Source organism: Zingiber officinale, chromosome 5B, assembly GCF_018446385.1.
Source record: "Zingiber officinale cultivar Zhangliang chromosome 5B, Zo_v1.1, whole genome shotgun sequence".
In the NCBI taxonomy this organism is placed as follows: Eukaryota; Viridiplantae; Streptophyta; class Magnoliopsida; order Zingiberales; family Zingiberaceae; genus Zingiber; species Zingiber officinale.
The window spans coordinates 36,145,857-36,172,288 of NC_055995.1; the positions used below are offsets into that span (position 1 = coordinate 36,145,857).

At 37.4% G+C, this 26,432-nt stretch overlaps 1 protein-coding gene across 1 annotated transcript; it reads left to right on the forward strand.

Moving 5' to 3' along the window:
* The first annotated feature begins 13,145 nt into the window (after positions 1 to 13,145).
* Positions 13,146 to 20,740, forward strand: LOC121984349 (arogenate dehydratase 2-like). Its single transcript, XM_042537240.1, has 12 exons — positions 13,146 to 13,490; positions 13,574 to 13,638; positions 13,750 to 13,842; positions 18,184 to 18,384; positions 18,490 to 18,570; positions 18,752 to 18,847; positions 18,927 to 19,004; positions 19,158 to 19,247; positions 19,336 to 19,403; positions 19,488 to 19,569; positions 19,643 to 19,732; positions 20,557 to 20,740. The coding sequence occupies exons 1-11, from the start codon at positions 13,229 to 13,231 to the stop codon at positions 19,700 to 19,702; spliced, it is 1,176 nt and encodes a 391-aa protein (XP_042393174.1). The 5' UTR covers positions 13,146 to 13,228; the 3' UTR covers positions 19,703 to 19,732; positions 20,557 to 20,740.
* The last annotated feature ends 5,692 nt before the right edge of the window (positions 20,741 to 26,432 follow it).

The window sequence follows — 26,432 nt, forward strand, 5'->3', positions numbered from 1 at the left end:
CCTCCAGGGCTACTCGCCAACAGCCACCTGCAAATGTCCACCGGGGTATGTATGCAATGATTCGTTCATGATTTTACCTCCGCTCAGCATTAACATTCTTCGGTTCAGCAGCAGTACTGGGTGGAGAGCGTGGCAATGTGTCGGCGTCTTGCCTTCATGGAGGATGAGCTGAAGAAGCTTAAAATCTCTAGTGGTGCCTCTTCCTCCCAGGGGCCATCCATTGCCCAATTGTAGGTCGATCTGGAGAAAGCCAATAAACTCCTGGAGGTCGAGCGGAAGAAGTCTGTCGATCAGGCCATCATGCTGGGTCGACTCAAGACTCAGGTGAAAACCTACGACAAGAAGATCGAGCAGGCTGCCAACAGGAAGAACCGAGCCATAGCTGACCTGGAGTTGAAGAACCAGGAGGCTCGGAAGTTGGATGTGAAGCTTAAGGAGGCGGAGAACTTGCTGATCGTCGAACGGGACAGCCGTTCGACTAGGGAGGTTGATCTTCAGGGGCAAGTGAGGCCCCTTGAAGATGCTCTGGAGTCCTCCTGCGCTGCCCTGAAGACTTACCAGGATGCCGAACCGAACCGCTTTGAGACCATGAAGCAAGAATACCTCCGCTCGGAGAAATTTACTGACAAAGTTGTTAATTGGGTCGTCCGGAGTTTCGAACTGGCCATAACTGGGGCGTTCAACCAGTTGCAGGCGAACGGGCATATCTCAGGCTCTCTGACTGACGACATCATCGACCGTGCTTAGCTGAACGACTCGATGCTGGACAAAGTCTTCAACTATCTCGAGTGAGGAGGGATCTTGTAACCTTTGATTGTTTGACTGTCACTCGGCAACTTTTGGTTTGTTATCAATGAAGTCATTTTGCAGTTCTTCCTCACATGTTTGCTTGTCTATCACAAAGCTTTTGACTATATAACCCCGAACGGGCGTCATGCTCCGGGTTTTAAGGTCGCCACTCGACCCTAGAGTTTATAGTCGCCGCTCGACTCTAGGGTTTAACGTCGCCACTCGACGGTTTGGTGAAGGCCAGAGTTTAAGGTCGCCGCTTGACCGTCGGTGGAGATCTGGGTTTAACGTCACCGCTCGACGATTTGATGAAGTCTGGGGTTTAAGGTCTTCGCTCGATAGTCGATGGAGACCTGGGTTTAACGTCGCCGCTCGGCGATTTAATGAAGTCTCGGATTTAAGGTCGTCGCTCGACCGTCAGTGAAGACCTGGGTTTAACATCGTCGCTCGACGATTTGGTAAAGGCTGGAGTTTAAGGTCGCCGCTCGACCATCGGTGTAGACCTCGGTTTAACGTCGCCGCTCGATGATTTGATGAAGTCTCGGGTTTAAGGTCGCCGCTCGACCATCGGTGGAGACCTGAGTTTAACATCGCAGCTTGACGATTTGGTGAAGGCCGGAGTTTAAGGTCGCCGCTCAACCGTCGATGGAGACCTGGGTTTAACGTCGTCGCTCAACAATTTGATGAAGTCTAGGGTTTAAGGTCGCCACTCAACCATCGGTGGAGACCTGAGTTTAACGTCGTCGCTCGACGATTTGGTGAAGTCTCGGGTTTAAGGTCGCCGCTCGACCGTCAGTGAAGACCTGGGTTTAACATCGTCGCTCGACGATTTGGTAAAGGCTGGAGTTTAAGGTCGCCGCTCGACCATCGGTGTAGACCTCGGTTTAACGTCACCGCTCGATGATTTGATGAAGTCTCGGGTTTAAGGTCGCCGCTCGACCATCGGTGGAGACCTGAGTTTAACATCGCCGCTTGACGATTTGGTGAAGGCCGGAGTTTAAGGTCGCCGCTCGACCGTCGGTGGAGACCTGGGTTTAATGTCGTCGCTCAACAATTTGATGAAGTCTAGGGTTTAAGGTCGCCACTCAACCATCGGTGGAGACCTGAGTTTAACGTCGTCGCTCGACGATTTGGTGAAGTCTCGGGTTTAAGGTCGCCGCTCGACCATCGGTAGAGACCTGAGTTTAACGTCACCGCTCGACGATTTGGTGAAGGCTGGAGTTTAAGGTCGCCACTCTACCGTCGGTGGAGACCTGAGTTTAACGTCGCCGCTCGACGATTTGGTGAAGTCTCGGGTTTAAGATCGCCACTCGACCGTCGGTAGAGACCTGGGTTTAATGTCACCGCTCGACGATTTGACTTGCCGTTTGGTACGAAATTTAGCAACCTTTTGCTTTTGATTTCAATCCTGCACTCAAAGAGCACAGGGATAAAGAAAATACATTGATTACATCAGCGCACCTCTCATCCAGCCCGGTATGGTTGGAGATGGTTCACACTCCATGGATGTTCTAATCGCCGTCCATCCTCATCCTTTAGGTAGTAAGCGCCCAAGCAAAGCTTTTCCACGATCCTGAAGGGTCCATCCCATGGAGCTTCCAACTTGGTGATGTCGCCGACCGGCTTTACCTTCTTCCACACGAGGTCACCAACCTAAAATGATGTTGGGATCACTCTTCGATTGTAGTTCTGCCTCATCCTCTGTCGGTAGGCCATCAGTCGGACGACGGCTTTAGCACGTGCCTCGTCCACCAAGTCCAGCTCTAAGAGTCTTCGCTCGACGTTGTCCTCATCATAGTGTTGTATCCGGTTGAACTCTACTCCAACTTCAATGGGGACGACCGCTTCGCCGTCATACACCAAGTGAAAGGGGGTTGCTCCTGTTCCTTCTTTGGGGATCGTGCAGATCGCCCACAGCACGCTGGGGAGTTCATCCACACAGCTCCCTCCCATATAGTCGAGCCATGCGCGTAGGATCCATAATATCTCCCGATTGACGACTTCTGCCTGTCCATTACTCTGAGGATACGCTACCGAGGTGAAGGCCTACTGGATGTCATACCCCTCGCACCATTCCCTGAGTTCTTGACCAACGAACTATCTCCCGTTGTCTGAGACGAGCCGGCGAGGGATGTCGAATTGGCGAATGATGTGCTGCCAGATTAACTTCTTAACCATTTGTTCGGTTATCCTGGCCAGCGGCTCGGTTTTAACCCACTTGGAGAAATAGTCGACCGCGACAAGCAGGAACTTCCGCTAACCTACCACCATTGGGAAGGGTCCCACGATATCCATGTCCCATTGGTCAAACGAGTAAGACACAGTAGACGTTTTCATTTCCTCAATCGACCGATGCGAGAAGGTATAATACTTCTGATAGGACAAGCAGGTAGCAACCGTCCGAGCGACATCCTCCTGGAGGGTCGGCCAGAAGTATCCGGTCAGGAGGATCTTCCTTGCTAATGAGCGACCGCCCGAGTGTCCCCCACAGGATCCTTGATGCACCTCTCATAGTATGTAATCGGTGTCTTCCGATCCGACGCACTTGAGCAGAGGCCTGGTGAAGGCTTTTTTGTAAAGTTAGTCTCCGATTAGAGTGAACCGACCAGCTCTTTTCCTTAGTAAGTTGGCCTCTTCCCGATCGGAGGGTGTAGCTCCTGATCGCAAAAACTCTATTAGCGCTATTCTCCAGTCGCTTGGTAAGGTGAGCCCCTCCATCCGATTAATGTGGGCCACCAGGGACACCTGCTTGATCAGTTGTGATACGACGATCGAAGATAGAGAGCTGGCCAGCTTAACCAGCTCGTCCGCGGCCTGATTTTCCGCTCGAGGGATCTTCTGTATGACGACCTCCTGGAAGTTGGCCTTCAGCTTTTCAAAAGCCTCAGCGTAGAGCTTGAGCCTTGTGTTACTTATCTCGAATGACCCGGCCAGTTGTTGAGCGGCTAGTTGTGAATCCGAATGAATTAGGACTTTGAGGGCTCTGACATGTCGAGCGGCCTGTAGCCCGGTTATAAGCGTTTCGTACTCGGTTTCGTTGTTGGTAGCTCGATAATTCAGCCGAACGGGCAGCTGCATCCGCTCTTCCTGGGGGGAGATCAGTAGTATGTCGATCCTGCTTTCCTGCCGAGTGGACAACCCATCCACATATATTTTCCAGATTGAGTCGGGCTGAGGATTTTGTACTTCCGTGACGAAATCCGCCAAGGACTGTGCCTTGATAGCCGCTCGGGGTTGATACTGGATGTCGAACTCGCTGAGCTCTGTTGTCCACTTGATCAGTCGTTCGGAAGCCTCAGGATTGAGGAGAAATCTCCCCAAAGGACTATTGGTCATCACAATGATAGTGTGCACGAGGAAATATGGGCATAGCCTCCAAGCGGCGAGTACCAATGCAAAAGCAAGCTTCTCGAGACCAGTGTAGCGGGACTCAGCGTCTTTTAATATATGACTTAGGAAATACACTAGTTGTTCTTCATCATTCCGACGGACTAGTGCTGAGCTGACAGCATGCTCAGTCGAGGACAGATAGATTCGGAGCGACTCACCGACAGTTGGCTTAGCCAGTACAGGCAACGAGTTCAGATACACCTTGAGTTCCTCGAATGTCCGGTCACACTCCTCGTCCCACTGAAATTTGGTGGCTCGGTGCAATATCTTGAAGAAGGGCAGGCTCCGATCGGATGATTTGAAAATGAACCGAAACAATGCAGTTATTCGACCGATGAGATGTTGGGCTTCCTTCAGGTTTTTGGGGGGCGGCATATCCTGTAGCGCCTTCACCTTGCTAGGGTTTGTTTCGATTCCCCGTTCGGTAACAATGTAGCCCAGAAATCGCCCTCTCTTCACGCCGAACATACACTTGTTCAAATTTATCTTGATCCTGTACGTTCTCAGCGCCTGGCACGTCTCCGTGACATCTGCACATAGATCAGTAGCTCAGAGGGACTTAATTAGTATATCGTCCACATATACCTCCATATTGTGGTCGATCTGCCGCCGAAACACTTTGTTCATCAGTCTTTGATATGTAGCCCCAACATTCTTTAGTCCAAACGACATAATATTGTAGTAGTACGTATCGTCGGTTGTGATGAAGCTGACCTTCTCTTGATCTTTCAGGGCGAGCGACACTTGATGATATCCTTGATGCGCGTCCAACATGCATATTAACTCGCACCTGGCAGTGGAGTCCACCAGCTGGTCGATCCGATGTAGGGGTAGAAGTCCTTTGGGCAAGCCTTATTGAGGTCCCGGAAGTCAATGCAGACCCTCTACTTATTCCCGGGCTTGGAGACCAACACCACATTAGCAAGCCAGCTCGGGAACTGAACTTCACATATGTGGCCGACCTCCAGGAGCTTTTCTATCTCTGCTCAGATGATCAAATTATGCTCAGCACTGAAGTCTCTCTTCCTCTGCTTCATCGGCCGAGCGTCCGGTCGGACGTGCAACTCATGCTAGGCGACGTTCGGGGAGATGTCAAGCAGTTCATGTGTCGACCATGCAAACACGTCGTGGTTCTGCTGGAGACATGCGATCAGCTCAACTTTCTGCTCGGCCTCTAGATCAGCGACAATGAAGGTAGTTGCTTCTGCTCGACTCGGGTGGATCTGTACTTCCTCCTTCTCCTCGTAAACCAAAGTATGAGGCTTTTCAGTTACAACGTTTACCTCCAGCCGGGGTGCTTTCCGTGCGAACTTCGCCTCCGTCTTGACCATCTCGACATAGCAATGCCGAGCGGCCAACTGATCATCCTTTACCTCTCCTACCTGATCTTCCACCGGGAACTTGATCTTCTGGTAGAAGGTTGAGACGATCGCTCGGAATTCATTGAGCGTCGATCGACCTAAAATGACGTTGTAGGCTGAGGAGGCGTCTACCACGATAAAGTTTGTGGCCCTCGTCCTTCGGAGCGGCTCCTCTCTAAGTGATATGACCAGCTTGATTTGGTCGGTCGGCTGGACCTCATTGCCGGTGAACCCGTATAGCGGGGTTGTCATCGGCAGCAGCTCGCCCCGATCGATTTGGAGGTGATCAAACGCCTTCTTGAAGATGATATTGACCGAGCTACCTGTGTCAACGAATACATGGTGAATGGTATAGTTTACAATTATCGCTAGGATAATGAGAGCGTTGTCGTGCGGCACTTCGACTCCTTCGAGATCTCTAGGGCCGAAGCTGATCTCGGACCCGCTCGCATTCTCCCTACTGCAGCCAATGATGCGGATCTCCAGCCGCCGAGCGTATGATTTTCGGGCTCGATTGGAGTCTACGCTGGTTGGTTTGCTAGCTATAATGTTGATCTCGCCTCGCACCACGTTGCTCCTGTTCTCCTCCTCCCAAGCAGACGGTCTGCTTCGCTCGCGTGCGGCTTGATATGGCTTGATGCTTCTTCGATGTGGCTACTGCGATGATCTCCTTACTTCCTCTCGCCATTCGGCACCGTGGTGCCCGTGTCGCCGGTCAGGAGAGGGAGGCCGGCGACAATAACTTCTGGGCGCCGGTTGGGCGACTGAATTGAATCCGCGACAATCGCGGGTGTTATGAGTTGCTGACTGGTGGAAGGAACAGAACATAGGGGGCCCATACCTTTCCTTTTGGTTTTGGGCGCTCGGAGGCCACGTGCTGAACGACGTGTGGCCTTGCTTCATGATGTGGCTGTGCTCCCTCGGTCCGGGGCCGTGTGGTGGTTGATGGCTGACCGGTGGCCTTCGTTCGGTTGACGTTGACGGCTCAGATGGCGTTTCCTTTCTTCTTGCTGCTTGGGCCTCTTCCACGTTTATGTATTCATTGGTCTTTTCAACATGTGGTCGTAGTCCCGATGTGGCTTTCGGATGAGTGACCGGAAGAAGTCCCCATCCACAAGCCCTTGGGTGAAGGCGCTCATCATGGTCTCCGAGGAGACTGAGGGGATGTCCATGGCCACCTGGTTGAAGCGTTGGATGTATGCTCGGAGGGACTCTCTGGGACCTTGCTTCATGGAGAATAGGCTGACGCTTGTCTTTTGGTAGTGCCTGCTGCTAGCGACATGATGTAGGAAGGCTGTTCGAAAGTCCTTGAAGCTTTGGATAAACCCGTCCGACAACCTTCTGAACCATTGTTGTGCCGAGCCAGAGAGCATGGTAAGGAAGACTCGGCACTTGACTCCCTTTGTGTATTGATGAAGAGTTGCAGCATTATCGAACTCACCAAGATGGTCGTCCGGGTCAGTCGACCCGTTATATTCTCCGATCGCCAAGGGAGCGTAGTGCCTTGGCAGCGGATCTTGTAGGATATCCTCGGAGAACTAGTGGTTGATTCGCTCGGGCGACGAATCAACTCGGGGCGCCTTGCCTTTCCTTGCATCCCGCACGGGTGCTTCATTTAAAGAAGAGTCCCTTCCTTGATTGACTTGAGCAATCTCAGAGGACGTTTGAAATAAGGCTCGGAGGACGGCGCCAAATTTGATCCTGTCCGAGAGTCGAGGTGACAGACGCTGGGGATGTTGCGCTCTTGTTGACCGTGCATGGACCTCCGATGAGACTAGCCTGCAAACACAAAAGCGTCAGTGCCTAGCCAGGGAGTGGTTCCCCAACGATAGCCCTCCGGCGCTCAAGTCAGATTTCCGGCGAAAATAGTAAGAAAGCAAAGAAGCGAAAGTGGCAGCGTAACTGTAGCTACAGTAGAATCCGCCTACCTTAGTCGAAGCTTGGGGTCCTTTATATAGAGTTCTCAAGGGTGCGCGTGCATGCTCCTCGAGGCATGCACACATCTTAAAGCTTTCCCCTGATAGGACGTGTTAGAAAAGTGTACCTGACACCATACCTCAACAGTCCGAGCATATCCTGACAATACAGTGGAAGCTTCAGTCGTACGATTCTCTGCCTGATCAAGCCGCCAACCATGATGTCTGTCTGCAGCATGAGTCTCGAGGAGGATACTAGTCGATCTTGCCTTTGTTTATTAGTGGGCCTAGCGGGTGGGCCACTCGGCCAACTTTTGTCTGCTAGCGAGCCGAGCGGATGATCGCTTGGCTAATTCTGCTGTCTCGGCCGAGCAGGGAGGCCGCTCGGCTATTTCCACTGTCTAGGTTTGCTGGGTCGGGTCTGCGCTTCGCTGGCCGTGATCTGATCTGTGGCCGATCCGGATGTCCGCCCGACACATGCCCAGCCGCTCGACACATGATTTGTCGGTCGACGCCTGCTTTGGTGATAGTTTTCGAGCGTCGAAGCTCGGTGCGAGACCGAGCTGTAATAACGTCGAATCAGCCATTCCTTAGTCCGACCGGTTGATGGGGTCGCTAGGTTGGACGCTAGCCTAGGGTTATTGATCGCCTTGACCTTGACCTTCTACATGGCGCTGACCTCCTGCGGGGCGGGGCCCTACCTTACCACCGGATCACCACCAACCGAGCAGGGGGATTCTTTTTTCAAAAACAAAATTACATATCATTAAACAAAATTACGCCTTTCATTTTTTCCTTCCAAAACTATTTTTGAAAAATTAATTTTTATCTCTTCACCATTTATTAGTATTGATAAAATATCACATTTAACAAAATTTGAAATAATATTTTTTATTAATATTTTTTTCTAAAATTAGTGAATTGATATTTTTATTTTTCTCCCGTACTACTAATCTAAGACCAAGTCTTGAAACGTTTGTTATTATTATTTTTTATGTGTGAGATTTCTTTAATGGCCTACCATGAGGGATATAGCACTGCATGCCCTCTCCTCGTCACTAGCGAAGACTCCGGCTACAAGAAGAGTCGAATGGAATACCACCTCAAGACGCAAGTCAAGATATGGATAATAATCCAGACGAGATTCACATATCCCACTGAAGATGGAGTCCTCATCCCGTGCGACAAATGGGATGCTCCAACAAGAAAAAGGATCAAGGCTGATGCAAGGGCTACCCATACTCTACAATGTGGTCTGACAAAAGAAGAACTGAACCGAGTTGGCTCGTTCTCAAGCGCGAAAGAACCATGGGAGAAGTTTATCGAGTTGCACGAGGGAACTTCGGATACGAAGGTAAGCAAATGTGATTTAATTTTAAATAAACTGTATAACATAAAAATGCAGGAAGATGAGTCAGCAAACCAACTTCACGTGTGGATTCAGGACCTGCTGAACAACCTTCATGCAATTGGTCAGAAGGTGAAAAACCACGATATAATTAGGTATGCACTCAATGCATTTCCGAGGAACACCTTGTGGGCATCTATGGTAGATGCTTACAAAGTATCCAAGGATCTCTCCCTAATAAAATTAGATGAATTATTTTCTGAATTCGAGCTTCATGAACAAACTAATACTACTCAGGTCGAGAAAGGTATTGCTTTTATTGTAGGAATGAGCAAAAACGCGGGAATAAAAAACAAAGTGCAGAACTGAACCCGAGTCCGAAGATGAACTGACTTAGAAGACAATGAAGACGAGATTACATCCGAACTTGTTAACCTTGTACAAAAATTCTACAAAAAGAAGAAAGGATTCACCAAGAAAGGCATCAAGAAAGTGATTCAGTTCAAGATGGTGCAATCAAGTCCAAAAGTGAAGTCCGAAGTAACTTGCTATGTCTGCAACAAAAAGGGACACATCAAAGCCAACTGTCCGAACCAAAAGGAAATAAAGAAGTAAAGGAAGAAGAAATCACTACAGGCGACATGGGATGAGTCTTCTTCAGAAGACTCTAATAAAGAGCTTGAACAGACGAGCTTCCTCGCGCTTACAGCCCGAGAACAAGTCGACAAATATGAAACCGAGAGCGAGTCAGAAACAGAATCCGAGAGAAGCCATGGATCCATATCCGTTTTTGAAGGGTCTAACCCCACTGTAAGAACTTCTCAGATAGATAAATTGTATAATTTAGTTAACTACCTCATGCGTAAGTTAGCCAAATCCAACCTCCGAGTCAAGTCACTCAAAAAGGAGGTAACAATCCTTAAGGAGGAGACTAAACTAAGTCTTTTGACTGAGCTAGTTCAAAATGGAAGTTCAACTCAAGTCCAACAACTTGAGAAAGAAAATTCTAATTTGATAACTCAAGTTAAAGAACTTAAAGACACGTTGGAACGGCTCACTGTGGGTTTCAAAAATTTTACATTGATTCTTGGAAAACAAAGAGTCGTTTACAATCGATCCGGACTTGGATTTAATCCGGTTGTTATCTGTAGGTAGCGTTGACCAGAGACCTTCTGATTTATTTTCTTCATTAAATAGATTTAGTTTGATTTTTAAAAATTATAATTGTTTTTTTTAATTTTTATAATAAATTCATTAGAAGGTGCAAAGCTTATGTAAGGTTTAATAATTTAAACTATTAATTATTACAAAAATTCTTCGATGTTTGTAGGACCGTCTTAAGATTCCTTGAGACCCTAGGATAAAAATTAAAAAAATAAGGTTCTTTAATATATTTTTAAATTTTTCTTAATATTTTTCGTTTGGATTTGGGATCGAAAGTGATAGGCTTAAAAAATTGTTTTTTTTAAAAAAGTTAAAGAATAATTTTTAAAAAATAAATTTTTATATAAAATTTAGTTTTATGATATTTTGATAATAATTTTATTTTTTATTAATAAAATTATTAAATTATTTACTTTTTTCAACAATTGTTGAATGTAAATAAAACTTTATAAATTTTAATTTTAAACATTCGATTTTTGCTAAAATATTTTACTTTGTGTTGTATGAATGAAAAAAAATCTTTAATTCATATTATTATCATTATCGAGCAAGAAAAAGAGAGAGTAAGGAAGAAATATTATCGGTAAGGGAGGAGAAGGTCGTTCTCTGAAAGTATCATAGGCAAGAAAGGAGAAACATATGGAATCCTTGATAAGAAAAGAAAAAGAGCACGAACACTTATGAGAGATCGGCTAGGATTTTTAAGAAATATTGAGAAAGAAAGAGTCTATTAGGTTTTATAAGATATATAATTGAATAGAATAGTGTTGCAATATAAGAAGAAGAAGAAGAAATAAATATGTCAATTAAGAAATGGATTATATAAAAGGTAGAATAGAATCTCTTGTAAAATTTAATTGATGAGGAAAAAAAATAAAATTAAGGTATAAATAGGAAATAGAGTCGATAATGAATAAATTAATCGATAAATTTCAGTTGCCAAGAATTTGATGAATTAGAAAATGAATATAAAATATTTCATTTAATACATATCATCTTAATTAATACATGTCATGTTAACTAAAAAAAATAAATATAAAATATTTTATTCGGGTTAAATTCTCATCATTTAACATTATCCTTAATTAAGTATATAAGATCCAAATTAGCATGACATTTATAAATAATTAATATTAATGATATAAATTTAATTTTTTTTAATATCTTTAATTAATTAATTAATGGATCCCAATAAAATTTGAGGCCCTAGGTACGAGCCTTAATGACTTATGCATGTTGTCAACGGTGGTTCAATGTACCAATGTTTGGTAAAATAAATTTTCTTACTATTAAAATTAGTGTTTACTAACTTTTATTTCATCTTTATATTTTTTTATAAATTATTTTTCTCTTTGAAACATTTGCAAAGCATACCCTTTTATATTAATGCCTAATTTTTTTTTAAAAAAAAATATTACTTTGTCCTTAATTTAGAATTTTAAAATTATCAAAATGAATAGAATTTTTAATCTTTATTTTTTATGGATGAAAATAAATAGATAAAAAATACTCATGGCTCGGCTCAACATAATGTATGCTATGAGCTATATATTTAACATATAAGTAAATATATCAAGTTGTGTCAAATAGAGCTCATAATATAAATTCATATTAACAATGAGGTAAAAGATTGGAGACTCAGTTTAATCTCGTATTAAATAAAAAATGTTGAGCTTTTGAGTTAATCATTGCATATTTTTCGATTTACTTTGATGTTCGATAAAAAATTTTCGTGGAATCAAATCGATTATCTCAGAAATAATCAATGGGTCTAACTAAAATTATTATTTTTATTTATTTTTTAAGTAGTCCCAATCCTAACACAGACTTAACTCAACATTTTTAATATAAAAATTAATTATTAATATTATATATATATTTTATAAATAATATCTAATAGTAATTATTTTAAATTTTATTAATGTTTTTAAAATGTGCTGTTACTCTTATCTAGAATAAAATATTGTTAAAGTAGGTTTTTTTAAAACTTTTTAATAATTTTAAAAATTTTTAAGAATTATTTTGAAAGAAACAAAGTAAAAAAAAAAAAATTCGGGCATTCAATCGGGTAAAATAGGTCGGGCCCGGAATCATAATCAGTAGCCAATTATCGATTAACTCAGTTCAATTGATCGGAGCCAGCTAGAGATGGGCCTATTTTGGATTAGGTCTAAATTTAATTAGTGAATGGAAGGGTTCACTCGGTGGTTCAATTGGTCGTTAATAGTTGGTTCAATTAACAGTTAACAATAGTTTAAATCGTCAATTCAATCTATAGTTAATCGTCGATTCATGTATATTTTTACAAAAATATTTTCTTTAATTATTTTTTTTTTCCGATGAGAATCACATATTTAATAATATTGTAATTCGATATAAATCAAATCTTTTGCTTTAAAATTTTCATAAGAGACTATTCCACCTTTTCATCTAAACTAATTTTTTTAACTTATTTATTCTAAATTTCTTTTATACGAGACTATTTCATTTTTTATTAAACTAATTTTTCAACTTATTTCCTCTTAATTTTTTAATATGAAACTATTCCATGTTTAAATTATTAAATTTATCACTCTTATTTAACTCTTTTAATAAGTGATCTTAATTTATTTTTTATCCATTCAATACCTAACTAATTAATTTCTTAGAGTAACGACTCTATGAATATGGAAAGAAGTAAATATAAATGCATATGTCATAAATACATGATGAGATAAATTTTTGATCGTTAATTCATGAGAATTGATCCTTGACCAATATACTATAGATATCATGCGTCTATCATCTGTGACATAGAAAAAAAATAAAATGCAACTTAAGTTCCTATCTAAATAAGGCAACTTAATTAAGTTCAAATATTTTTAATTTTTTTTCATATTTATAAATATTTAAACTTGTTTTAAAAATAAAAATATAATTAATATTCTTGAATCGTCATTAATAGTAAATCGAATTATAATCATGATTTTGAACTGTAAATAATAATCATCTTGAAAAAAAATTAAGATTAAGGATCAACATTTTTCTATGCATCGAATTAGACCGCTGAACTATTATTGATTCTGAACCACGATGCCGTGTAGGTCAATCAAATAACAAAGGTTTAAATAAAATATTTGTAAATTTGAAGATTGAAATAAAACAAATGATAAAACTTTTTAGGGGTAAAGTGAATATTTCTCAATCAGCCGTTTCCTCCGCTGTCCGCCCTCGCTCGCCACTATAATCTCAATCCGCCTGGAGAGCGGACGAATCTCTCCATGTATTCTGCTCCAGTCGCGCGCGGGCTATCGTTCCAACCACGGTTTGGGTCTGACGGCCGCCGGAAACCCTTCACTAAGCAGCCTTCCCAGTTCACGTCTGGCCGATGCCTGAAAGCCCTCTCGATGGCATCGAACCAGGGAGGTGCTACCGCTGCTGCCGACAATGGAGGGAGACGAGACTCCGGGGCTCTCGATTTGAAGCCTATTTTGGATGAGATCCACGTCGATTATGCCTGCAAGGACCCCCAATCTCTGCGTAGTGGGTGCATTAAAAATCTCATTTGGGCAATTCTAATTCTTTCCTCTCCCTTTCATTTGGATCTTATTCTCTTCTTCGTTTAGGGCCTCTGTCCATTTCCGACTCATCTAGCTTGTTTGAGGGAGCACAGTTTCGTGTTGCATACCAGGTTCGGATTGTGATTCATATATCTGTTAGTTATCTTATTTTGCAACTGGTTGCTTTGCTTCCTTTGATCTCTTGCTACGTGCTTTGTTGAAACTGCATTCATTTTCCTTAGGGCCTCCCAGGGGCTTATAGCGAAGCTGCGGCAGCAAAGGCATATCCTAAATGCGAAGCGGTTCCGTGCGAGCTGTTTGAGACTGCTTTTGATGTGAGCTTTGCCTTATTTCATTTTCCCCCCAGAATTCTATGGTGTTTTTCCAGAACCATAAATAATGATCTTGCAAATTTTGTGCAATGTTATCCAATACCTTCATTTTTGATACCTAAATGGAATTTCCATTCCTTTAAAAAAATTCCTACATTTAGATTTCAATTGTCATAGATGCTCAGTCCTCCAGAAAACTGTCCCAAAAATCGGATGTTGTGGTGGCGTGTTTAAAAAGAAAAGTCAATATTATGATACTAAATCATGAAAAAAAAATCAAAAGAATTCCCTTCTTGTTTTGAAACATCAAATAGCAAGCACCCTCCTTGATTTATCATCAAAAGAACATCCCATTAGAATGGCATATCGTCTGATTGTGGAAAAGCCTTAAATATCTTTAAACCTATAAAATCCATCACTCGTCTATCCAAAAGAATCAGATGGCCGACCCAACTAGCCTAATGTGTGCCCCTAGTCTAAATGGAGATATTTAGCAATTTTGTCAAATTGTTAAATTCATCTAGAAATGTTACATTTACATTTTAATCATAATTGCTTTGAGCATCTAGTAGTTTTGACCAATGCTACATGAGTTATAAATTTTAAAATAGAATTACCATGAAAAATATTTTTTTAAAAACAATAAATTAGCATAGGAGTGTTATAAAATCTATAAATTTAAGAGTAAATTAAACATTTTTTAAAAAAGAAGTGACATATAAATAAAAAAACTATAACATATTTGGTAAAAATTGTCAACTCCATCTAGCAATTGTGGTCAAAATTGGTAAAACTATATAATAGTTTTAGTTCTAATTGCTAGATCCATGGCAATTTTTGCAAAAAGTGTTACAAGACTATTTTTAAGTCATATAGTCACTTAAAAATGACTGGACTTTAAGTTGTTTGATCACTTTAAAGCACCTATTAGAGTTTGTTTAGGAAGTTAAAGGCTTTAGGCACCTATTAGAGTTTGATCACTTTAAAGCACCTATTATAACCCTCTCACACTAATATTGTACCTATAGCAGATAGTGACCATATGATTGTTTTATTGCTTTTTTTTTAATGCTTCTACTGCTACTTTTAGTCAATCTCACCTAGTGGGATAATACTTTGTTGTTATTGTTGTTCTGCTGCTACTTTTTCTTTTTATTCCTTCTGCATAATCTTATAAGATCTTTGTTTGAGACATGTATATTTATCATCTTGGCTTAAACTTTAGTTTCATGCTAGAGTTTCGGTATGTTACTTTTTTCACTGTGTTGTATTGACACTTTACATGGATTTTACTCTATTAATATGTTTCTATATATATATATATAACATGAAAATTAAGAGTATATTGACATTTTTGGCATTTGTTAAACCGTAAAGGGAAGAGTTTTAGATGAGATTTACTCATTTAATCCTTTTTATTTGTTTTTTTAATGATACTATATTAATTAGATATTTGAATTAAAAAGCAATTGCTCATTTTTATTTTAACGTGTTTTTGATAAATTCATATAAGTTTTAGTTCATTTTTATGTAACTTATTTACTTTTAAAACTAAAATTTTGCAACTATGCAATTAGAAAATCACTTGAATTAAAATTTTAGAGAAAGGACAGAAGAAATCCTTTTGTCCATCCCTACACTCCAATACCTTGCAATAATCGAGAATAAGATCGTACATTAACAATCTTTAATTAGTCTACAAATTATTCTGCTTCTTTCTACTCAATATTTGGTTAAAATAAAGGAGTATTCTTTATTTGAAAAACATTGAGAAAGGGTGGGATTTGCAACAACTTTTTGCCTTTGTGGAAGACTGCTACAACCACTATCAGTGGTGCTGTCATCCAACATGGAAATGTGACTTCCCATTGATCGTAGTTCATTGGTTCCATCTGGGGAGCATCACCAATGAAGACAATGTTCCACACCTTGCTGGTGTAGCCCTCTTGTAGTTTGTACTCTTCAGGCACCCCACACAAACCCAACAACGAGGAGGGAGAGAGAGAGGATTGGATATGATTTAATTGAGGATGAAGGAGAGGTGGGCAATGTAATTTGAGTTTTGATAAGTGTAATTTTGTAATTGTAAAGATTGTGGCATCCATCCATTTTGGGCTAACAAAAACAAGAGGTAAGATTATCTTTTCTGATTCATCTAATTTTCCAACATTCTCAATCTATTGGTCCTTGAAGCAATCTATTGGCCCTAGTAAAGACCAGGACAGACGAATAATCTAAGTAATCCATTCTCAATCTGTTGGTCCTAGTAATGACCAGGATAGACGAATAATCTATGTAATCCATTCTCTCTATCATCCATTGCTGACTTTTCTGCCCAAGTAAACATACCCTTAGTGTAACAAAATAGCAAAGTTAGTTTGAGGAATTTAACGTGTTGGAGCATTAAGGAAGACCCTAGATTGTTTCTCAATAAATTGGTTAATGGACTTTAGTCAGATCCATAGAGAGAGTCAAATCATTCTTATCATTGTAGAATTGGCTTTTCTATGTTTCAAGCATAACTTGCTACCTCATCTGAGGAACAACCTGCTATCACTTGCCTTAAAGTAGATACTAGTTATCACATCATTCCACAATATAATAGAAGATGAAATGCCTAATTCTCAAGTGATAGACCATAACAAGTAATATCTTTTTGTCATGGCATTCAATTTTAGTAATAAAGTACAGAAATAAGGAAGATTGTGAAGATCTTTTAAATGAATGAGTAGTTTATTCTATAGGTGAACATTCATTAAGAGATAAAGACAAAGAAGAACTTTGAATTTTAAATTATGATTTATTGTAACTACACCGACATTAACAGACATAGGAAATGCATTGGTATCTTCAAACAAGAATTACAAGATTGTCATAGATGGAGGTAGTTACACGAATGTAATCTTCACCTTGTAGACTGAAAAAGTACATTATGGGATTTGGTATGCCTAAGACAAGCATTTGTCCCATCTACAAAAACATTCACGCTCGCCATACCAATCTATATTGTGAGAAGAAATGATTTTAATGCTTAACTGACATAAACATTAATTTACTTCTCAATATAGAGGAATTGCTATCTTACTGTATGGTATTCGAGCATGTATCTGTCCATTGATTTTATTGTAGATTTTATTCTTTCAGTTATAGTTATCTCTAGCATTGTCAAAAATTAAGGGCATTCATGTTAACCCCCAATCTTATTCAATGGAATGGACAATCATGGATGATAAGGCAAATATTCTAAAAATTTTCACTTTTAGTCATTTTAAGTTGAATTTTCCTTTGGAGAATGATGCAAATAAAAACAAATGACTTCAAAATATATTATCTACTAAAATAAATTGGTTTTTTTCCTGAATTTTTCAATTTATTTTGTTCTACTTTACTCAATTTTAATATTTTAATATTTTAATATTTTTTTACTATTTCTAGGTAACATAGTTTATTTTACTCAAGTTCTATGAGATTATATATTGCAATTCACTAATTTGTCAAACTTATGGATTAGATTGTCATCTCAGTGTTATATTCATTCAATGAATAGGTAATTCTTTTGTAGAATATTTTCTTCTCTCTCATAAGATTGTTGATTATGGCTTGCAACATTGAGAGATGTTGAACTGCATGGATCTATTGTCACTCTACCAACGTTCCCTTCAATTTATGCCTGCTGCAACTGTATTTAGTAACATTTGCCATGGCTCTTACATTTCATTTTATTGTAAGGCATGACTTATTTTTATCTTATCTGACATCCTACCTGAACTAATTTGGTTTGCATTTATAGATTTGCTTGAAACTGAAGTTTACAGTAACTCACTTAACATGAAATATGAATGAACTTTGTCCTTTTTAACAGATGAGAAAGTCCGAACAAAACTTTAGTTAATGTAACAAATAATGATTTAATTAAGATAAAGGCTTGCGTGTAGGATAGGATCCATGTTGCCTATCTCAAATTGGAGAGATAATGGTATGCTTCAAATGAGTGGAAAGCATCATGGGTGGAAATAGTCTTACACAAAGCTAAACATTAGATGTGATGCTACACTTCAAATAAGAGAAGGGCATCGTGGGCAGAAATAATGATACAAATATGAAAGGTAGAAATTCTTTTAATATGCATGCAACTATCCAACCAACAACCAAGCCTTATCCTACTAGATGGAGTCGGCTATATGGATCCTTTTATTCTTGTTGGTAATCAAACTTTACTACTCTGAGATAATATATACTAGATTCCTACCAGAGGACACAATAAACTACTAATTGAAATTATTTAATTGGCAATCAAAGAGCCTGCGTTACCTACAAACTGATCTTCCTTTTATGATCGTGTAGGCAGTTGAACGCTGGCTTGCTGATCGAGCAGTTCTCCCTATTGAAAATTCACTTGGTGGCAGCATCCATCGCAATTATGACCTTTTACTGAGATATAATTTGCACATTGTTGGGGAAGTTAAACATGCTGTTCGGCATTGCTTACTAGCCAATCATGGTGTTAAGAAGCAAGATCTGAAAAGAGTTCTTAGTCATCCTCAGGCACAACTTTCTTTTTCCCTCTCTTGTTTGTTTTTTCTTGATTCGATTGTCTTTTTTTTTTTTAATGATAAAGATATTATGTCATGATAACTTTAATGTTTTCAGGCTCTTGCTCAATGTGAGAATACACTCGCAAAACTAGGAGTCATCAGAGAAGCTGTCGATGATACAGCTGGAGCTGCAAAGGTAAGAAGATGCCTATGCTTCAGTACTTATCCATGTTTTCTTTTCTTGTTCCTCTTTTTGGAGTCAGTTTATAAAGCACTAGGTTACTAAACATTGAAAGGGAAATTAAATTTAGCTTTGTAAGTTAAACTTGACTATTGCAAAACATGGGCTAATTTCAGTTTATGTGAACTTTGCTCAGTTTGTTGCTACCAACAAACTTCAAGATGCTGGGGCTGTTGCCAGTTCCTTGGCTGCTGAAATATATGGGTTGAATATCCTTGACCAAGACATTCAGGTGATAATGTTTGTTTCTCATTGATTTGTTTGATATATTTAATTGCTGCACAACTGATTCCATCTATTCATCAAATTAGGATGATCCTGATAATGTTACTAGATTCTTGATGCTCGCCAGGGAACCCATAATTCCAGTTAATGATAAGCCATTTAAGGTAATGATTTGGTGACTCGAAAATTGAATAGTACTTCATGCCAAATGCACCACTGCATTCTCTATATTGGGTTTTTGTTAAAACAACTTTGTATTAGCCATATTCATCAGTTTTGTAAGATTAGACTATTTTATTTTTATTTTTGTGTGTTAGACAAGCATAGTTTTCTCTCTTGAAGAAGGCCCAGGTGTGCTTTTCAAGGCACTTGCAGTTTTTGCTATGAGGGATATCAACCTAACAAAGGTTTGCCATATCGCTTCAACTTATATAGCCTTGTTTGTGTTTTGTAATATCTAGTTGACATATAACTTACCAGTGATTTTTTTTCCAGATCGAAAGCCGTCCCAGGAAAAACCAGCCTTTCCGTATATCTGAAGATGGCAATAATGGGCGTTTAAAGTATCACATTGCAGTAATCATGATTTCTCATTGCATATTTGTTTCATGCATAGTAAGATATTGAGAATTTTGTTCGATTTTTAGGTATTTTGACTACCTGTTTTATGTCGATTTTGAGAAATCAATGGCTTCTGAAAATGCACAAAATGCCCTTAGGCATTTGAAGGTATTTATTTTTCTTTATATTGTGTATTTTCCTTTCCTCGTCTAAAACTTAGCTTGGACTTTTTCCTTTACAGGAATTTGCAACATTCTTGAGAGTGCTAGGAAGTTATCCTAGGGACTTGAATGAGGGATAACTTGCTTTATGAAGATGATGAAATATTATGGTAATGATAGTTGCATCTTAAACTAAGTTTTAACCATTTCTTCATGAGAAAAATATAATGCTATGAAGAGGATGAAAGATATTATGGAAATTATAGTTGCATTTTAAACTAAGTTTTAGGCATTTTGCCATGAGCGATATAATAGCATTGTCATATCACTTTGTTATGCATGTTGATGTGGTTGTGTTATCCTAAATTTTTTTTTTTTTTTGTTTTAAGAACAAGCTAATATAGCAAGCATGAAACTTTTTCCCAAGTATGTACTAAGAAGGGACATAAAATGACTATAATAAATCATAAAGTTCTAAATGCATAAGAGAAGTAATACAAAGTAATTAAACCAATGCATAAAGTTCAAAATGTTGGAGGAGGAAATTTGATGCCATGATGGCTAGGATTGATGTCGACCCGCGCAAAGGAACTCCACCATTGATAGTAGAATCACCTAGTTCGGCTCAAGTAATTTCAAATTTCTGACCGGACATGGAAAGTCATGGATGTGGTACCTGAGAGTATGGCGTTGTCGGATGTCATTGAGGAAGGGGATGTGTCATATTTGCTCTGAGTGGGAGGGGTTAGCATGAAGTAGGGAAGAAGTGTCAATCTTAGGTAAAGTTTTAACTAAATAGAGATCGGATCCAGGTTAATGAGATTGGTTTGTGCATCACCTGTACATGCGCCCGTGTCGGATGTAAGAAAATTGGTAAAATTTTACTTCATACTTTGCCTGTATCCTTTAACATCTGCTGTATATGATTACATTTCTACGTACTAAGCCAGTACATTTGGATAATATTTGAATGCTCATGTTTTGTGTCGTGCAGGTACAGTTGGTGTCCATCGTTCTTGTTGCCTATATGAGCAAGATTTTGATGGGTTATCTTTGAATAGTAGAATGGCAGTTTAGTATGTAATAAAGCGGCACTTCTTTCCTCACTAATTCTCTAAATAATGTATTTATAAATGCTTCTTCAGAGTTTATTCAAGTTTGTTTGAATGTTGCGTTAATTTCTTTTCCTGAAAGTAGTCCTAAGGTAGACTCACCTTGTGTTAATTTCTTTTCCTGAATACTAAATATATATGAGGAAAACAAAGACTCACCTCCAAGAGTGTTGAACTTCTGGTTTGCCCTTGGAAAACATCAGAGTGATCCAAAACCCTGCTGTTAATAGGAGTAAGATTCCAGCCAACTAATATGCCAACCACAACATAAGACCCAAGCATTAAGGGAGAGTGGCATCAAGACTAGCTCATTTTCTAGTTTGTTTTAGATATCAACTGAATCTTGAGCTAACAATAGCACACTAATATAACCATATAGCTGACTAGTTACCATTATTTGATTATGGTGGTTTCCAAATCCCATCCAGTGAAGCTTCAAGGTCGTGTTTGTTGTCTCATTGGAGCTCTGACAATTGGTCTTGAGGCTGATGTTGTATCAGTCAAAATTCTTGTATTTCATAGGCAAATCTTGATATGAACACCCAAACTGCTCAGCTAACACCTCTCCAGCTTCTTGCTTTCTCCGAATGGTGAAAGCAGATTTACTAAAAAGAATAGTAACTCTAAATTCCTAATGAGATAATTATTTCTCTTTAGTTCTATACAATTGATGATGCAGAGATTAAAATAAATTCACAAAGAGATATGTTGAATTGCTTTTAGTGTTAATATTTAATGTTCAATTTAATAGTTAATTTTTGAAAAGAAAATTCTGTTAAACCCATTTATAAACTAGATTTAAACTTTAACTTTAAACATTATAATTTATGCAATTGGTTATTTGTCCGTACCAGTCCTAGTTAATTTTTGAAAAGAAAATGCTGTTAAATCCATTTTATAAACTAGTTTTAAATTTTAACTTTAAACTGGACTATTAAGGGAAGTATAATTCAGTTTTCTGTAAAAAAAAAAAAATACAACTTTATTCTAATTTATATAATTAATAGTTACTCCATGTTAAAAACATGGGTAATTAAGGATATTAATTTGATTTAAGTTGGAGTAAATTAAATCAAATTAGATTAATAAAATAAAAGTGAATTAGATGAAATTGAAAATCATTTTAGAATTGAACCAAAAAGAATATATATATATATATATATATATATATATATATATATATATATATTAAATTTAAATTCTTAAATTGGTGTACATAAACTGATTAAATTTTAATATGCATTGATAATCGCTTTTAGATTTCTGCCTTCTGTCATCGCCGTGTCCAGTTTCCAATCGATGATCAAGTGCTAGATTAATAGACTATGCCTTGTGACGTGGGGTCGAGATTACTCTACAACTGTTCTGGGTCATCTTTAATAGTGTTGCTAGCTATGACCCTGGGATGTCATCTTTAATAGTGTTTCTATGACCCAGGGCATCGCATTATAAATCAGATAGTTTTGAAATGAACAAAGGTCTAAGTTCGGGTGAAGCTAATAGAAATATTTTTTTTAGGGGATGGTTTGTTTAATTTTTTGATTTATTTCTTTGGCTGTGGGGCTAATATCTACAAAAAAAAAAAAAAAAAAAAAAAATTACTATTTAGGGACAAAATTTGGGACGAATTTGATAAAAAAATTCGTCGCAAATTTTTTTGTGACGAATTTTGGGACGAAAATATATTCGTCCCAAAAATGGTGTTGCAAAATGTTAGCGACAAACACATGATTTTCGTTGGAAATTTTTACGACAAATTTAAATTTTCGTCACAGAATTCGTTGCAAATCTGCAACGAACATTTATTCGTTGCAAATTTCATAATATTATATCTGCGACAAACATATACTTTTGTCCCAAATTTACAACGAAAAATTTTCGTCGCAAAAAACATTGCCAAATTACAAATAACTAGAGGAAAAAAAATCTATTTTCATCGGAAATTTGCGACAAAAACATATTTTCGTTCCAAATTTGGGACGAATTTTGGGACGAATCCAGATTCGTCCCAAATTTGGGACGTTAAAACACATCGAACAGAAAAAAGTTGTTCCTAATTTGCGACGAAAAACTTAATTTTGTCCCAAATCTGCGACGAATTCTGGGACAAATCTTGATTCATCGCAAAAGTTATTTCTTTTGCGACAAAAAATAATTTTTTGTCCCAAATCTGCGACGAAATTTGGGACGAATTTTACGATAAATTTGCGACAAAGATATATTTGTCGCAAAATTTATCCAAAAAAAAAAATACAGAAACTATTTTTTGATTTTTCTGTATTTCTGTTTACATATTACAATTACATCATCTTTAACAAATTATATCCAATATATCCATTTACGACATCCAAAAAAATCATCTCAAAACTAAACACATCATATCCAACACATCCATAATCCATATATCTTATATCCAAACAAATCATCCCAAGACTAAACACATCATATTCATATATACAACTAACCAAAATCCAAACAAGTTCAACAACTCATAATATCAAACATGAAAGTTCTATAATAATCCAAACAACAAATGTAACAAGACATCCAAAAGAAAATGAAATACATATCATCATGTCTCAGGAGCTTCGGTCACCTTCCGTGCTTCTTTTCCTGCGTCAAATTACAAACAGTCCTAATTAGGGACGAATTCCCGAGTTCGTCGCAAAATTGTAATTTTTCATAAATAAAAAAAATACATCTAAAATACGGGAGATGGACCTACAGAGCTCCGAATCACATGAAACAAGTTCCTATGGGTTCGTATCGATCTCCTGATCGCAACGGTGACCTCAAATATTTTTTTCACACAATATTTTTAGGTGAGTAATTTTTTAATTCCAAAATCACTTCACCATTTTCAAACACTAACTCTTTTTCACTAACTCTTAAGCTTCATGAACTGCTTCCACTTATTATTACGATTAAAATTTTTTTAAAAAATATTTGAGGGCATCGTTGCGATCATGAGATCAATACGAACCCATAGGAACTTGTTTCATGTGATTTGGAGCTCTGTAGGTCCATCTCTCGTATTTTCGACGCATTTATTTTGATATTTGAAAATTTTAAATTTTGCAACGAACAGGGAATTCATCCCAAATTTGCAACGAACTTCCAGGTTCGTCCCAAATTAGGAAGGAATTCCAAATTTCGTCCCAAAATTTCTTTTTCATTGTTTTTTTAATTGATACTTTAAAAAATTGATAGATGACCCTACAGTGCTCGGAATGACACGAAACAAGTTTCTATGGGTTCGTGTCGTTCTCATCATCTTACTAGTGGGCCCAAACAAAATTTTTAACTAATATTCCGACGTTTATAAATTTTTGAATCAGGATTTTAATATTTATTACTCGTTCGGGTTAGAAAATTTATAAACGTCAGAATATTGATTAAAAATTTTGTTTGGGCCCACTAGTAAGATGAGGAGAACGATACAAACCCATAGAAACTTGTTTCGTATCATTCCGAAATCTCTAGGGTCATCTTCCAAATTTTTAAAGTCTCACTTAAAAAAATAGAAATTTGCGACGACCTCGGGATTTCGTCCCAAATTTGTGACGATAATTGCGACGAATATATATTTGTTGCCAATTTGCAATAAAACCAGATATTTGTCACAAAAATTTATATGTTTATCTCAAATTCTGCGATGAACATTTTTTTTACGCAAATTTTTTAATTTTTCCAACAAAATTTATTTTTCGACGCTGATTGGCAACGAGTTTTGCAACGAAAATGTATTTGTTGCTAATTTGCAACGAACTTTTTCCGTTTCTATCTTCGTTGCTAATTTGCGATGAATTATTTCTTCGTTGTAAAATTTGTCCCAAATTTGCAACGAATTTTATTCGTCCTAAAATTTCGTCCCTAAATTATAATTTTTTTGTAGTGAATCATATGGAGTGTCCGAAGTTAGCATATGATTTTTTTAGAAATTTAATAGTGTTGTATTACCTCCGGATAATGATACAGCGGTAGCATGTTTTCTTAGTTTTTAAAATATCTAAGGATCATTTTAATAAATTAATTGATATTTTTTTTAATGGATGGTTAATTTTAAAATATTAAATTGATGGTTTAATGATATTTATATTTTAAATTTTGATATATAGATGTACTTCAGGAATCCATCCATACACCAACGACTAAAAAGCAATTATATAACCATTTCAATCTAAAATTACATCATGATCATTCTACTTAAATTTTAAATTTAAATATATAGATAGAATGCATGAGATCACTTAAATCTATTCATGTTTTTAAAGTGATCAAAAACCCATAAATAAATTTTTGGGTAATGGGTTAACATGGATGACATGCACATGCCTGTTTTCGCATCAACTACAACTTTATCATTCGGTGTTATAATTGATTCTTAGATATATTGAATTAATGTTGGAGTCCATATGTCACAATTATATGATTTTCGTTGTCAACTGTGGTTGTTAATTTATGCATGCATCTATTGAAAAATAATCTAAGAGAATTATTTGCTATCTTAAATGTACTATCTAAACACCACTTCTGTTATATATAGTGTCACTCAATATGTGAGTTACATGCCTATAATGATACAAATAAGGCTACTTCTCTTAAGAATACATGCTCCACTTAGAATTAAGTATTCAATTAAAATTAAATTGAATTAATTAAAATTAAATAAATCAAAATTTTCTGAACTAATCAAATTGAATGAATTTTTTTTTAATAAAAATCAAATAAATATAAAATATCAATTAACTCGGTTGAAAACTAATTTAATTGAATTAACTAAATTTATAAAAAATTTATTGATTAGTTAGGGATTGATTAGTTCACTTATCTAGAAATTTATCGATTAATTTTTTTATTTTAATTTATTCGATTTAATTTTAAAATTGAAATAACTAATTGATATAATCGATTTTTTTAGAAAAAAAATGAAATTTTGAATTAACCGAATCAAAATTTTAAATTCGATTGGTTCGATCAGCTTGTTTGATTTAACTGAACTTTTGACGAACTCTAACTCTATCAGTGGATATGTAATATTTTTTAGTTGAATATAAGATCATGATATTTTAAAAAGTAGTCTACTATGTTTAAATCTAGCATAAAAATTGGGCACAAAGCTAGTGTGAGATTATTTGACTTCAATTTTTTCTATGTATTAGATCTATTAACTAATGATATGCCTAAAATTCAATCTTTTATCCTTGCACATTAGAAATTTATTTATCACTTTATTTATGAATATGTGGCAAATCTTCAATTGTGCGTCTCTTATATCTCCATCCATGCATGATCAATTAACCAACATATTAACCAACCATTAAACCATACAATGGTTCACATTGGCGATCAAAACTCAATGTGTATCATCTTCCATTGAAGTTGTAAGAGTTATGACAACAATAATTATAACAAAAATAGCAATTAGTATAAAATTGATTCTAATCAGCAAAAATAATTTCAGTGAATTAGGGTTTCACATATGATGCATATTCCATGTTACAACAATTGCCCTTGTCATAATTATTAATACTATATTTATGATAATGTATATATAAAAATCTATTCAACTACAACAATAATATAACAGAAACTTATAATTTATCTCGCAACTTTTCTTTTCTCTCTATTTTTATAGGGTATTTATGAAACTAATGAATAATATTAATTTATAATCTTGATTCACTAAAATCTAATTTGACCATAATATTCTATAATTACAATGGAAAGAGTAATCGAGGCTTGAGAAATGATAAAT

Coding starts and splice junctions, on each gene's coding strand:
- LOC121984349 (XM_042537240.1), top strand. CDS start 13,229: ATGTATTCTGCTCCAGTCGCGCGCGGGCTATCGTTCCAACCACGGTTT. Junction 13,639..13,749: donor AGTTTCGTGTTGCATACCAG/GTTCGGATTGTG, acceptor CATTTTCCTTAG/GGCCTCCCAGGGGCTTATAG. Junction 18,385..18,489: donor GAGTTCTTAGTCATCCTCAG/GCACAACTTTCT, acceptor TAATGTTTTCAG/GCTCTTGCTCAATGTGAGAA.